Raw genomic sequence first — 16320 nt, 5'->3', positions numbered from 1 at the left:
AAAAATCAACATTAAACAGATACAATAGGTGGGAGGGAAAGGGAGAGAAAAGGGAAATTGCATGGTAATGGAGGGAGACGCTCATTGTTATAGTAAATCACACATAAGATGTTGCGAGGGGAATGGGTAAATAAACAAAAAGAGAAGTGAAATACAGTAGATGGGGTAGAGAGACAAGATGGGAGGGGAGGGGAGGGGGATAGTAGAGGATAGGAAAGGGAGCAGAATACAACAGTTACTAATAGGGCATTATGTAAAAATGTGGATATGTAACAGATGTGATTCTGCAATCTGTATTTGGGGTAAAAATGGGAGTTCATAACCAACTTGAATCTAATGTATGAAACATGATATGTCAAAAGCTTTGTAATGTTTTGAACAACCAATAAAAAAAAGAAAAGAAAAAAAAAGAATAGAAGCTGGCAATGTAGTATTGAAGAAAGAGTTTAATGGACAATAACATTTTTAAAACTTTGGTCAAATGCAACACTTACTAGCTTTTTAGTTTCTGAATCCCTTTATACTCTTAAAAAATATTGATAGAAAAATGTTTATATGTAGATTAAATCTTTTGATATTTACTGTATTAGAAATTGCTTCTAAAATATTTAATTTAATTAAAATAAAACATACATTAAATGTTAATATAACCAATTTTTATTTTAAAAAACTATGTTTTCCAAGAGAAAAATATTAGTGGAAAGCATACCATTTTTTCACATTTTTGCACATGTCTATTAAAGACATGCTAGATACTAATATCTTCACTCAATGATAGCATATGTCATGTAACTTCTGGAAAACAGTGAACTTGTGAGAGAATGAGAATGACAAAGGTAAATAACTCTCAGTAGTATTGTGAAAGTGGTTTTTACTCCATGAACTCTCTGAAAGTGTCTGGGTCCCAGGATACATTGGACCACACCTGGAGAAGAGCTGGTTAGAGAATGAGCAGTGGCATGAATGTCTAAACCAAAATGTAGGATGAAATCATTGGAGGAGAGAAATTGAAGAAACTGAGAGTCCAGAGTGTTGAAGCTCCCCAATGGTTATGGCAGAAACTGTGTTAGAATGGCAGTGTGCCATGACCCTGAAATCTTCAGGGAACAAAAAGGAATAAAGGAAAATGGGTAGGCAGTGAATAGCAGGCATAGTAAGTGACTGAATCCTCCTTTGGAAGAAAATTTGAACCAAAGCATTGAGAAATGGTTAGCTTAATAAAAAATCATGAAAACTAGTCAATTCAACTCTTCATGGAGCATTAAATATGATAATGACAAAAGAGTTTTAGGGATTGAAATGCTTTTGATTCTCTCCTTGGTGTGATTGCTACTAATTTATATTTAATGGATAGTAATTAATTGCAATTACTTTATTGCCAGCCAATCTGGATGATGCTAGCTAGCCCTGATTTTCTTTTTCTTTTTCTTTTCTTTTTTTGACACTCTATAAATCCCCTTCTGTGGTACAACAGACCAATAAAATAGGCATTACAATCCTTTAAGAAACAGTCAATAATTTATAAAACCTGGACAGTGATTGACGTGTCTGTTTTCCTTCTTTGCCAGCTATTAGTAGTATAGGTCAAAAAAGAACTATAAGTCAACTGAAACTTCAAACAGGCTTACAGCTCTCTCTTTCAGACAAATGAGACCCCATGCTCCCAGGAATGTGCAGATCAGAAATCAAAGAGACATCTTTGGCTGAACTACAGAGATAGGGAATTGGGAATTTCAAGTAGACTCGAATGCCATACTTAGGAAGGTTTTTAAGTAAATCATATCTAAATCCCAGGCCTAAATTTAAAAGCAATTATCCTTGTTCAGTTTTGGCATTTCTAAAAATATCTTTGGACAGAAGCAGGAGGAATGGGAGACCAGGACAACAGAAGAGAGTCCAGGGACCTCCAGCTTTCACTGGTAAAAAATGTTATTTAATAGAAGAGGAATGATTTGTCAAGACGACATTCCCGTTCCCAGAGTAATTAATTTTCATTCTCATCATTGAGCATGAAGAATTAGAAAGTACATGAAGCAGAGAATTATAAATGTTCTTGGGTGAAAAATAAGAAGTACTTGACAGTATTGGCATTATTTAACACTCACTGACCACTAGAAATGGGCAGGGCACCATCCAGAACAATGCAATAATATTCTACAAAGTCCTGTCAACCACTGTGGTGAGCAAGAGCCCTTATGTTTAATCAGTAATACTAACTGTCATTCTGGATTAAGTAGCAATTTAAATTCTGGTGATTTGGTGGGGAATGCTTTGTTACACTATTTCAATAACTACTCTATTGCCATAAAGCAAACTCAGCAATTGCTTGATTTATTATGTACCTATTAAGAATATCGTCAGTTTGATTCATGATACCAGCAATCTGTGTTCTAAAACAAGAGCTCCAGTCAAAATTTACAAATTTGCAAGCCAGTTTACTGCCTCCACTCTTCAATCCTACCCTGCTCAAACTGCAGTGTTTTGATGAGGTGTTAAAAATGCATTTCTTTAATCAAAAGAAGTGGAAGGAAAAATATGCATAAGTATTTGCAGGTCAAGAAATCTAAGGCTATCTACCCCTATTAAATTCTAACTGTTTACACACTCATATGTAACCCCTAGATGTGCCATGCAATTTTGCCTTTTCTTTTCTTTTTCTTTTTTTTGGCAAACTCAAGAATAGTCATATAAAGTTTGTGTGTTCCTAGTTTCTCTGCAACCAAATTTATCAAATGTATGAATGGTAATGTATAGTTTAGAAAACTTATTACAAGGAAAGGGAGCACTATAAGTAAGGGAAATACTTTATTTAAACATAACCATAACCAGGATGCACAATCTTAATTGAGGCGAGGAAGGAATAATAATGGTATATGCTTAAGATTGCTTTCTAGAATTCCAAAGAAACCTAGAAAAGTCCACATATGTCATTTCTGTGTAATCAAGTGTGAGATGGGGAATTTTCTTTCACCTTTGACACTTCTTCAGAACTAACATGTTTCAACCAAAACATAGCTTTATGACACCCTGATTCAGTCTAGACAGGAAGGCCCCTTTTGAACAGTGATTCAAGAAATGCAGACTAGAAGCCTTTCAATCATTGTGTTCTTCTCCATCCATAATATATTCATTTTTGATGTATAATTCTAATAATATTTTCTAATCTCTTGAATTCTTAAGATGAAGATTTGCAGGCTAAAGATTCACTACAAGAATATAACATGGTGGTTTCATAAGGGTTCAACAACTGAAAGCAATTTACATTAACATAACTTAAGCATTTCTTTGGTTGAGCTCTGACTATGGAAACATTTGTATGTATGCATATATTTTTTTCCACAATATTTAATACCATTTAATGTGTGTTTGGATCAAATGACTGTTAATCATTGTGCATGAAATACTCAAAGTCAATTTGAGTTATTCCATTTATATCAAGTTCAAAATTATATAGATTTAGTTCAGATTCTGATCATAGTTAAATGATGGTATTTTACATGGTGTTGATAATTCACAAACTAGCCCCAAATTTAACTTTGTTTCAGGGGTGGAGAAATATACTATGTCAACATGGACCAAAAATAAAAAATAAAAACTGATGATGAGGAAAGTAATAGAATGAAAAATAACTAGCAAAGACAATCACATATCACATTTAAATAACTTACCCTATATTTAAGCAAGCAACTAAAATGGATTGCTTGCTATAGCAGTTAGGCAAAGAAATAAAGGACAGAACAATCTAACCATTGTCAGCTTACAAGAAAATAGGCCACAGAAATAGCCTTTCAAAAAAAATTTAAAGCATATTCAAATATATTATTTCATTTCATTTTCACTATCATCAAATAAAATCAGTATAACAGGTACTTTTATCACACTTGACGGAAAAAATTCAGAAAAATATTTGTCTGAAGCCATAGCTCTGATGTGAGAGATTAGAGTCAGGTCAATTTCTGACTCTTTCAAGGTCACGAGTGATGTGCTCAATATTCTAGGGCAGAATTTCTCAACCTCTCAACCTTAGCACTGTTGACATTTGGAGCAATATGATTCCTTGTCTTGTGAGCTGTCCTTTGCATTATAGGGTGTTTAGCAACATCTCTGTCTTTGTTAGAATAAGGGAAGATGGGAATATCACCTTCCTCCCAGTTGTAACCACTAAATGTGTCAAATATCCTTTGAGGAATAACATTCCCTCCAGTTGACAATTACTGAACTAGGGATAATTTCAAAAAAGTCACATGATTCCTATGCTCTCAGTAGCCAGGGACACTAACTGGTTGGGATACTTTTGCCATCTATGGTATAAGACAGGATCTGCAAAAGATTGCCGAAATGCAAAATTTCTGGAACATCAATCTTTCCTTTACCCTTTTCTCTCATACAAGGAACAAGGAACTAAACATCTTTTACTATGTGGTTGTCAGCATCCAAACAGTCCTCACAACAGTGACACTGGTGAGAGGGATCACCTTATATCTGAGAGTGTTGAGCTTCTGGTCTAGTGGGCAGAGACTTCTAAATATGGCTATAGAGGCTGTATCTTGCCCAAGGGTTTCTAGCTGGTGCTGCAGATGAGGACTGAAGTACAACCCATGCTTCAAAGAGAAAGTGTGATACCTGGTGTTTTAGTCAGCTTTTCCACTACTAGACCAAAAGACTCAAGAAGGACAATTTTAGATGAGGAAAAGTTTATTTGGTGCTTACAGTTTCAGAGATATCAGTCCATAGACAGCTGATTCCATTCCTTATGACACCAGAGAGGCAGCACATCATGGAAGAAGGGTGTGACAGAGAAAAACAGCTCAGGATGTCATATCAGGTAGCAGAGAGATCACTTCACTCATAGAGATCAAAATATGTAGCCCAAAGTCACACCTGCCTACAGTTACCACAAAGCTGAACCCTATCATAGGATTAATGCACTTAATAGGTTAAGGCCTTTAAAACATAATCATTTCACCTCAGTGCTTTCTTGCACTGTCTCACACAAGATCTTTGGGGTTACACCTAATAATTAAAACATAACACGTGGCACAGTGCTACTTCCCTTAAGATGGAACAATTTCTCCAATTTGCTTAAAGTCACCATTTGGATGAATAGAACCTCTGGGACATAGTCAAAGGATGAGAAAAGAGAAAGAGGGAGCCAATAGTACCTCACTCTGGCATGAATAGCACCATGCATCTAGTGATTTCTTTGTCAAAGTCAACTCCAGGTACAGCTACCCTATGTATGGGTTATCTGCTGGGCATTAGTATTCCTGCAGCAAGACCATATTGGGTGAATTGATGGGGTAAAGGGAAGCTGTACAAAAGGGATCTGGTGTAAAGCACAATTGTGAGAAATGGATACCCTGCCCCAAATTGGAGTTTGAGATGAAACTCAGTTCTCTGCTTCTGTTGGTGGGTAGAGTCTATAAACTGCAGCCCTCTATAACTGGGAAGGCTTGTTTCAGTGTTAGCAGCTAATCACAGTAAGGAATGACTACTGGGGATCAGCTCTGAGGGTTGCAGTCAGCAAAACCCGATTCTTTTCCACTGCCCTTGAGTGGTGTGTTGCAGCTCTCAGTGTGGCAGTTCTATCTAAATGGTGGGCCATGCCTCCAGTGTTGCAATAGCCCCCAGCAGCTCACAGCCAACTTCTTTCCTGGTTCTTATCTCACATATACAAAGAATAAAATTCACAGGGAAATTTGGAACACAAGAGTAAAAAAAGGAGTAAGATTTATTCAATTGTGAAGAATAGAAACAGAAAAAGTGCAGGGACAAGAGGGGACCCATAGCAGGTTACCCTGAGTACACTAGTCTAAGGGTTAATATAGCACTTAGCTCAACCCTATTGGTCCAAATTTATGCTAATCAAGATTTGGAAAAGCACTAACACTATTGGTTAACCTTGAGCCTGAACTTCCATTCAGATCTGCCCCATTTTGTTTTTCTTGCTCTTGGTTGGGAAGCAGGAAGTTGAGGTCACTGGATTGTGAATGCTCAGGGGTTCTGGCTGTGGTGCTGTGTGGAGTGGGCATCCATACCAGGCTAGGCTGGGTAGACACAGGTTGATAAGTCAGCGCACCCTGCCTTGCCTACTCCTTGGTTTGCAGTGCCTTAGGCTGGTCATGGCATTGTAGGCTTAGGCTCCATGCGGCCAAGGCCTATGCTGCAACCCAACTGGGGCCACCACTCCACAGCTCTTCTACCACTTCACCCCCATTAGAACTACTTGAAGAACTAACAAATATTAGACAAAGATAAATCAATAGTAGACAAAAATGGATAGAAACCTCAGCATTAGTCGACTCAATATACATAGTCTGATAAGGAAATACCTTCTATCCCTTCTCTACCCTAACACTAAAATTTATATGCACAGGAAATAGAGGAGTGAGTGTGAGAAGATTGTTCCACCCCAAGACACTAGAACCACATGTCCACTTGTGCTCAGGTCAGAAAGCATTTTGAGTTAAATATGATAGGAATTTTTAAATAGACATGACTACATTTCAAAATTAAGATAAGACTATTTTAATAGCTAACTTTAACTGAACATGTTACTGATAATAAGATGCCATTGGAAAGCCTGCTACTCTGAAGAAAATGAAATTTTGAGAACATTGTTCTTGACAATTTTGGAGACAGCAAAACTATTTCCTATTTGTATCTAATGAGGTGAGTCACTGAGACCAACTATTTACACCAGTAAATTAATTTTTAAACACATATGCATTTATTTTTCTCTAAGCAATTGACTTTTCTATTCTCACTTTTATCCCCAAGGACAATTGGTCAAAATTATCAAATTAGGTACAGGCCTTTTATTTGTCCCTATAAGATTATAAGTTCCCTCCAGAGACTTAAAATTGTCAGTATTTTCTATTATTTGAGAATTTGGAAGGTTGGGGATGGTAATATTTTATTACTAGGATAAGGTAACCAACTCTTTGAAAAAATAATTATGGAAATTAAAGTTGTATTCTAGCTTAACTTAGGGATAATAACGATTAAAATTTTCTTAAAAATCACCTTCATGTATCGGCAGGTCTATGTGTTTTGTTAAGTGCTATCGGTAGAAACCCAGGTGTTGTTGCTCATGGTCAATCAAGCCAGATTTAAAAACTTCTTTCCAGCTTTTATAGTTCACAAGAAAATATGAGCTCCCATTAGACACATATTTCCTCTTCCTTAATGAGTCACAACCTCTGCAACCACCTGACAGAGAAGCTTGTTTCCCACAGAACTCCAACCACCCTCTAGTAACTCTAACCACCATTTCTGATAAGGAAATACCTTCTCCTATCCCTTCTCTACCCTAACAGTATGCAAGGCTTCTCATTCAATTCACCCTGCTCTCCCTACTTACCATCAAAGGTGCTAGTGAAACAGCAGAAAAGTCATCCCTAATTTCAGGAAAAGTCTTGGCATCATCTTAAAAATGTAAAGAGAGATTAGAAGCAAGAATATCTGTATGTCTTTTGCCTCTCAGCCTGCCTATTTACTTGTTTGTGAAGGACTAGAGACAAAGGTATTCAGTACTCTAAATAGAAAAAAAAAAAGATAAGTTTAGAAGTTCAATCAAAGCCATTAGATTATGAACAAAACAGTAGTTTCTGACTCAGCCCCCAGAAGCACAGGTCTGTAAATGTCTCCCTCTTCATCCAGGGCTCCCAAATGTCCATTTTCTTTTTTTTCAGCAAAAATTTGCCAAATCTATCTGCTCATTTATTCTTATCTAGGAGAAGCAGATTCTACTAATTGCCCATGCAATGTTCCTTCTTTCTTCCTTAGAAAGAGAATTCCAATTTTGTTTGGATTTACTAGAAGCTTAGCTAAAGGCTGTAGTTTCCAAAGTCTCTTGTGCTCAGCATGAGCATGCGACTAAGTTCTGACCAATGAGATCATAATTTGGGGGGTGAGACTTTCAGAAAAAAAGTATTTGAAAAGCTGATAGCTACTTCCTCCTTCCTGTTCCCGTAAAGTTTCACTAGCAATTTGGGATATCAGCAACTTTGAGAATAGAAGATGGTGTTAAGGGTGAAAGGTCAGACAGAGTAAAAGCCTGGAGGTCTGAAAAGTGCAGAATCATTTCAATTCACAACTTCTAACACAAGCATTATTACCAGTTTTCTGTTGCATGCAGCTGAAGCTAATCAGAACTGATACCAAAACAACAGCAGGCAACAAAGTCATGGATAACTATAACTTACAGTTAAAACATAACTACTACTTTTCAAAGGTGTCCAGAGCAATAAGATGAGACCATGGATGTGTCATATTTTGAAAAGTGTAAGGAGACATGACTGCTAATATAATGTAACATCCATATTGGATGTTGGAAGAGAAGAGCATTTGTAGCCAAACTGGTGAAATTCAAATAAAACTGTAATTAATATGTTGTTCCAATACTAATGTCTTAGTTTTGAGAAATGTACTTTAGTTATAAGATGCTAACACTAGAGAAGTTAGGTGCAGTGTATATAGCACCTCTCTACTATCTTTGTAACTTTTGCATGAGTTTAAAATTATTCAAAACTAAAAAGGTTTTAAAACTACACAATTATATTAATTCTCAATTATAAAATACAAATTAGCAGATTAATAGTTCAAACACAGATAAGAAAAATAATGACAGTGTTGGGAAGGAGAGCAAACAAGAAGTGAACAACCCTTGTTCAAAAGTTTAAGGGTTAGTTTGCATCTTGTACAACCAGAGAAATAAGAAATTGTGCTCCATTTGTGAACAATGAGTCAAAAACGCATTCTGCTGTTATGTAACTAATTAGAACATTTTTTTTTTAAATTAAAAGGTTAGAATGAAGACTCTCCCTCTATAGTCTCCTCCTCTGTGGTTTGCCATCTCCCTGGTCCAGTCACAAGATTTGTTTCCTCTTCTCCAGAACCAAAGAGAACTCCAGCTCCTTGATTTAATTTGCTTCCATATGTGTCTCTTTTCACTATATTGTAAACTTTTTAAGGAAAGGATAATTAGGTATTCATTTTAGCATGCACAGGTCTAACTCTTATTCTGACCCATAATCAGTATTTAATTTATGATTATTGAAAATTAAGTGGAAAGATTGCTTAGGGTTTTTTTATTAGATGAGGGAAAGTAGTGAAAAAGAAAATTCATATGTTCACAGGATTCTGACTTTCTTCCGTTCTTTATCCAGCCTAAACCCTCTGATCCTATCATTTCTCAGCCTCTCAATAGCAGATCTCCTTTCAGTATTTTTTCCCTTACAAAATCTCTACTCTGGACAAATCTAAGAATTTAATTTCTTCACTTCTTATCCATGTTATTAAGCACTAGTCACACTATAATTCTATGATAATAAGTGATATATGATCTCAGCCTCTGGAAGCAGGGTTCTTCTTCCAGTGGTAGCCAAAATAGGTATGTTATTAACTCACTGCATTCCAACTCTAGTCTAGTGGTCTAGCCTGGTAGATTTACTGGATGCTGTTGCCTGAATTGCTTTTACACCTCATCTTTATCTATTCTTCTTGACCTTGGCAATGAGAAGCTTTGCTCCAAATACTTCATCTCAGTTAAATGTCTTGCCTCTGTGTTCACGTGACTGTGAATACATCTATCATAACACTTCCTTTGCTGTTCTGCAATCAAGGATTTACATTTCTGACTCCCATAACAGAATGTAAAACCCACAAAGGCAATGATCGTGTATTGATAATGCCTACACATAGTACACATATATACTCAATAAAAATTGTAAAAGAATGGAAGGATAAAACAAAGAAATGGTGGAAGAAAGGGAGGGAAGAAGAGAAGAAAATAAGAAATTATAAAAGCAGCTGGAAAATTTCTCAGAAGTCATGCTTGGGCATATTTTTCAACCTGTCCCAAACACTATTCCATTCCTTTCAATTGTCTGCCAATCCTCCTTTTTATACATGCTCTTCCTGTCACATCATCATTGCTTTAGTCCCAGTTTCTCCTCTAATGTTCTCCAAAGCACTACTTGCTGAAGGATGTTTATATGGATTAAATATACAAAATCATGAAACCTAGAAGCCTCATCTCTCTTTCTAGCATGCATGTGTATGACTACAGCATCAGACACCATTTTCATTTGACTCTTAGTTTGCCTCTTCCTGTCATTCTCTACCAATCTGTTACTAATTATCTGGGACTGAGCAAGAGGTTAATTCAGGTGCCATTTCATTGCTATACCTAAAATAATCTCTCCACATTGTCCCCAACTAAATTCCAAAACTTAAATAACTTAATTCTTTTCTGTCAGTGGAGACTCAACACAGCTAGAGATATTAAGATAAGGCTCTCACTATTTAATCACCAAGGGTGTCAGTATAGTGTCTGTGGAGGTAACAACTTTCAGACTCTAATGTATCAATGGAGGTAACAACTTTCACACAGTCTTCCAAGACCCACTCGCAGATAGAACTTCTGATAAATAGGTCATGAGCTCTTTCCACAAGCTAGACCATAATTTTTTTCAAGGAAGTCCCCTGCTCTCATGCCCTGGATCTATTAAAAACCTGGGAAGAGGTTTAGGTTAGAAAACACTTTTATAAAGGTCTCCTTGGTGAAGAGGTACTTTAAAATTTCATGTCGGAATAAAGGTAAAGGTTAAAAGCCTTCAAAATGCTGTAGCTACAACTCTCCACAGAGTATGCAGCAGTTGTTGCCTTATTTATGTGAAGCAGACACACAAACAAGTTCATTTTGACTCAAACTCAGCATGTACTTTGCATTTCCCTTTAGAAAAAAAATTATTAATAGAAACAACATAGTCTAGTGACAAGATAATTACTTTTGTGGTTGTTCCATCAATAGTTGTCTTGCCGTGGAAAATTTAGCTTTAATCACAAATTAAACTTCTGTTTGTTATGCTATTACTCATAACTCTTTATTTCCTCCAGGTTGAACTTGAGATGATGACAGACAGTCGACTGAAGATGTCCTGTAAATAATTAAAATAAAAACTTAGAACATAGTTAAAAGGTCACAACCAGAGAAATGGACTTGGAAGTCATTCATAGCAGTGATAATTGAGCAAAAGCATTGATTACAGAGAATTAGAAAGCAACATCTTGAAAAACATTCTCCATTGATAGATAAAAATTTAATGAAAATCTAGGAAAACAGAAATTCACCATAAGGTGGAATTTTGGAAATGGGGCAGTACTCTGTCATTGAGACCCTTCTTTTTCCTCATATCCTCAGTGACTGGCATAGTAAGTTTCTGTAAATATTATATATTCACACATGTGTGTGAAGAGGGTGGGGTATGTTCTCTATAAATATTTGACAACTGAATGAGCAACAGAATGTTAAACACTATATTTCAGCTGAAGCACATTCCAACTTTATGAGCTAACAATAACAATTATGTTAAAAATTATAATATTCAAACGCAACAAAAGTTTACTACTTCCTCATGTAAAATCCAAGATGTATATTTCTGATTAATTTTTCTCTGCTAGTTTTTGGTTCATCTCATAGTCCAGCCACACAATACCTGACTTCCAAAATGGTAGAACCCCTGCTTGTGCTCATTAGCTTCAAACTATCAAAATGGTAATGCAGAATTATTCTTCTTGGTGTGCTATTGGTGAGACCCAGTATCTTGTACCTACATAAATGCAAGAGGAGCTGGAAACAGAGACAATGGCTAGTTATTTCTGTCAGACAACTGCAGTTTAAGGAAGAGCTTAACTTTCTTGGGTAGATAATTAACTCTGAAATGAATTGGGATTTGTTTTTTATTGTGTTTGTAGTCATGATTAAAATAATCACATTGGTTTAAGTGTCTTCAGAAGAAATGAAAGAACAGATAACACAGATTCAAATGAAGAATAAAATAAGAACACATTCTGGGACAAGCCATACAAGTTTAATGGTATAATATTAAACATTTCCTTTGTTTGCTCTTGTATAGGTAGTTGAATAAAACTTTTCTCCATTTCTTGATGCTGATACTACCAAAAAAATGAAATAAACTGCTCAAATTTTAGAGTAGAATTAACACTTTCAGTTCATATGGCTATTAAACTACTAAAAGTGGTTATTTTCTCTTGCAATTGGACAGGAATGTTTACCATGGGGCAAGGGGAATAATTATCAGCCTATAATTAAACATTTGGTGTTCATGCAGATATAGTTGTGGAAAGTACAGTACTACAGCAGAAAGAGCTTTTTTTAAAAAAAAAAAAAAAGAGAAATCTAATACTAAAACAAATTTATTTCATACAAGGAAATATAACTTTTTTGTTTAAATTAAATTTAGCTATAACAGTCATCAGAGGTTGCTTGTCATTATAAAAATAAATCTAATATTTATATATTGATAAAATATAAATTTATAAATTATACATATATGAACATACTTATCTATATGTACAAATATATGTATAAATTTCTCAAAATAAGGGAAAAAATCCCTAGGCACTGTGTCCTTAAAACAATGGGTAGCTGCTGCCCGCACATGTGTGATAGTCTTTAAGAATTAAGTAAAAGGGGCTGGGGCTGTAGCTCAGTGGCAGAGAGCTTGCCTAGTACCATATAAAAATAAACAAATAAAATAAAGACATTCTGTCCATCCATAACTACAAAAGAATTTTTTTAATTAAGTAAAAGGACTTCATTTGGATCCTTGAAGCTCAGGATCATAGGCTTTTGCTACATAAAAAGGTCATAGATTCCCTGGCTGTTAGTCACATCCAGTAACATGTCAAGGTCTGTCTGACATACTACAATAGCTACACACAGGTTGATATGTAATGGAGTAAGTGAATCACCAGCAATATAAAAGCTGACAGAATTCTGCATAAATGTTAGGCATCTTAACTAATTATCCAATAATGACATTATCTGAATCTCCCAATTAATTAGTTATAAAACCCTTTCTAGCATTCACTTCCCCTAGGTAAACTTCCTAAATAATTTCTGAAAATGTAGTTAGTAATGGCATATCTTCATTATTTACAAAAGTGTAATCTAAAATATTATCTAATTTACTCACATCACACTTTCTAGCTCACACTGGCCCATGTTGCTAGTCAATATTTTAAATCTTAACACTTAAAGAATATCTTCCTTGCTCTGTGCTAAGAACAGAGAACAGCTGTTGACTTCAGAATTTGCCTGGGTATCTCTAGACCACTGCAATGTGTGGTTTAAAATGCAATTGGATCTTTTTATTTTTATTTATTTGTCTTAGTACACTATAGGGTAATAATTTTCTGACTTTGGGATTTCATGAACATCTAAAATATTTGCCCCCATAAATGTGGAAGACCAAATTTTTTTTCTCATTTTATTGTAAACTACTAGAACACTTGTTAGACCAGCACTTTGAAACCAGAGACTGATACCAAAACACAATCAACCCGTGCCTGGGATAAATTTGAAAAAAGTTCCAGGAATAAGGCTTTAGCCTTACTGATGACCAAGAACAAAACTCTAAAACTTTGTGTAAGCCCAGAAACCAAAAAAGTCTGAGTATACCTCCCAGAACCATTGATCACAAAAACATTAACAGGCAAATTACCGATTCTTAGTGGTTCTTGAAACATTAAACCTTCTTTCCAGCCCTTCCATTCTAGGAAGCCCAAGAGACATACTGATAAAAAAGGAAAGTGGGATTTTAGTGAGCATCTAGTAACAGAAGCAAATATTCTGGGACATTTGGATGTCACATGCTGAGATTTTTTTCAAAGATAGTCAAGCACTGACTCCCTCTTTCTACCCAGTTAAGATAGCTAATTCTGAGTTTTGTTTATGAACCAGGAGAATCTGATATGCTTAAACAATTCCTTAAGCAAAAGCACAAACACAATTTATAATTATAGTGAGATATGAGCATAAGTAGAAAACAGCAAGGAAGTTTCAAAACATCAGCATCTTTCCTAACATAAGAAAGACACTAATTGTTCAGGAATGCTGCAAGCATTAATGGATGAATGGATTAAAAATGTGACATATATACACAATGGAATTTTACTCAGGCAATAAAAGAGAATAAAATCATGGCATTTGCAGATAAATGGATGGCATTGGAGAAGATAATGCTAAGTGAAGATAGCCAATCCCCCAAAACAAATGTCGAATGTTTTCTCTGATAGAAGGAGGTTGACTCATATTTGTGTAGGGAGTGGGAGCATGGGAGGAGTAGATGAATTCTAGATAGGGAAGAGGGGTGGGAGAGAAAGTGAGGGGGCAGGGGATTAACAAGGATAGTGGAATGTGATGGACATCATTATCCCAAGTACACGTATGAAGACACAAATTGGGTGTCAACATACTTTATATATAAACAGATATGAAAAATTGTGATATATATATATATATGTAATAAGAATCGTAATGCAAAAAAAACAAAGTACATGTATAAAGACATGAATTGGCGTGAACATACTTTATATAAAAAGATGAAAATTGTGCTCTATATGTGTAATAAGAATTGTAATGCATTCTACTGTTGTGTATTTAAAATAAATAAAATCAATTAAATAAAAAAAATTTTTAATGAAACAAAAAAGAATCCAGGACGAGAGGAAAGCCTATTAAAATATTCCATTTCTGCTCTTTTTAGCTACCCCACTTTCTATAGTTTCTAGAGTGAGGGAGAGAGATAAAACAAGTGTGAGTAAGATGTGTGTGTATGTGTGTGTGTGTGTGTGTGTGTGTGTGTGTGTGTGTGTTTTGATCCCTCCTTGTCAATTCATAACCCACCTGCTATACTGAATATTTAGCTAGAAATAGCTAGAAACTTGGCAAGTTCCCATGTTCCATATCAAATCTAAAAAATTCTTAAGAAATATGTTCTTCCGGCTTGTGGATTAACATACAGGCATTCAGAAAGCAGGTGAATTCTTATTTCTAGCAGAAAACTTGATTATGAGTGGTTACCTCATCTCATTAATTATAATCTGAACTCAATAAATTTATTAATTCCACCTGTGCATAACTCCTCATTTCCAACTTAACCCGAGGGCTAGGGAGATGTAAAGCAAACACTGGAAGAGCCAAGCTCAAGTTTCTCTGACCTGACAGGGTTACAAAAGCCTCATGACAAAATTACTGTGTGTCTAACTCCCCCTGATACACTATACAGTTTATATAGCCAGCACTATACAAAGACCATATTCACAAATGATAATAAAGATATGTCTGTAAGACAAAGTCCTTAGTATATGCAATCATTTTAACTATTACACTCATGAGAAATAGCATGTAGTATTTGGGGTTTAAGGAAGAACTTGTGAAAAGGGTAAATGTTACTTTTATTTAAGGCTGAGGAAGTTAAGTACTCTTGATTTAGTGATTCATTTAAGAAACTTTTGTTTTAATATCACTTTCCAAATTTTTAAACTGGAATTGGAATGATGTGATACAAGATAATCATGGAAAGGGAAGACTCTATCCAGAGCAAAATCATCTGTAAAAGAGATGCTACATCAAGGAGATGAAAGGCAATGATGAACAGAAGGACATAGAGTTAGGTTACATAGTTGAGCTTTGCAACTGGTATGGACTCAGCTCTTTCTAAGTTATTTCATTTAAAGTGCTATGATTCTGACTCAAAGAGCCAGAGTCCCTCATAGATGTTCACATAGTAAGTCATAGAGCGAGGTCTTGACCTTGGATTGTTCCATGCCTTCTATAGCATATACTTGACTGGGTCTAGTGCACCAGGAAATATGAGGCCCACTCATGAGATCTTTGAATTTCCTCCCTTATCCTTTACATCTTTCTAAACTTCTTTCATAGTGCACCTCAAAAGTTCATCTTTTATGACCATATCTTAGGTGCTCAGGCTGCACTTTCCTCTTCCTTTTGTTAAATTCTGTGGCATTCATTTATTCCACTACTAACTGACATATCTCCCATCATAGGACACCTGGTTTGTCCTATGTACACCTAACTTCTCTTCTTGATTAAATGGTGCACTTGAGAGAAGAGACTGTATCTTAAAGATATTCTGGTACTTCCTTGTACAGGGATGGCAGAATAAATTTCTTCTCCCCTACCACCTTGATTATTGCTCAGTGTGCATTGAAAAAATGGAAGTCTGTTTCCTGCATAAGTTTTTTTAAAAGCAATTCTTTGAAAGATTAGTGATAGTATGATGGGTGTGTGCCGCAGTCTGGCTGGGCACAGAATCACAAGCCGCTCAAGCAGGAACAAAACTTTATTTTTGAAAATGCCGCCAATACCCCATACGCATCCGGCAAGCAAGCCGGTCCACCCATGGGGTCACGTCTACCGGAACTGGGGCCCAGGACCTCCCTTGGAATTCCCTCCTACTATCCTTCCCCAACCAATGGGAACTCTCC

At 35.8% G+C, this 16320-nt stretch overlaps 1 protein-coding gene across 34 annotated transcripts in view; it reads right to left on the bottom strand.

Annotated features, from left to right (window-relative positions):
* Positions 1–16320, bottom strand: part of LOC120892322 (uncharacterized) — a 207817-nt gene that overhangs the window by 46382 nt on the left and 145115 nt on the right. For 14 of the 34 annotated variants that reach the window (XR_013425871.1, XR_013425868.1, XR_013425873.1 and 11 more), the window contains one exon: positions 10794–10943. The exons of 18 other annotated variants lie outside the window; for them this stretch is intronic. Coding sequence is in view for 6 of the 16 variants with exons in the window: in XM_078021543.1 (XP_077877669.1) it covers positions 10890–10943 (54 nt within the window). In the remaining 10 variants the exon portion in view is untranslated. Of the gene's footprint in view, positions 1–7363; positions 7429–10793; positions 10944–13532; positions 13552–16320 lie in introns of those variants that run through there. 2 more of the 34 variants (XR_013425872.1, XM_078021544.1) reach the window with 2 other exon arrangements.

Source organism: Ictidomys tridecemlineatus, chromosome 9 (genome assembly GCF_052094955.1).
Source record: "Ictidomys tridecemlineatus isolate mIctTri1 chromosome 9, mIctTri1.hap1, whole genome shotgun sequence".
Classification (NCBI taxonomy): Eukaryota; Metazoa; Chordata; class Mammalia; order Rodentia; family Sciuridae; genus Ictidomys; species Ictidomys tridecemlineatus.
This window is presented reverse-complemented; position numbering and strand designations above follow the sequence as displayed.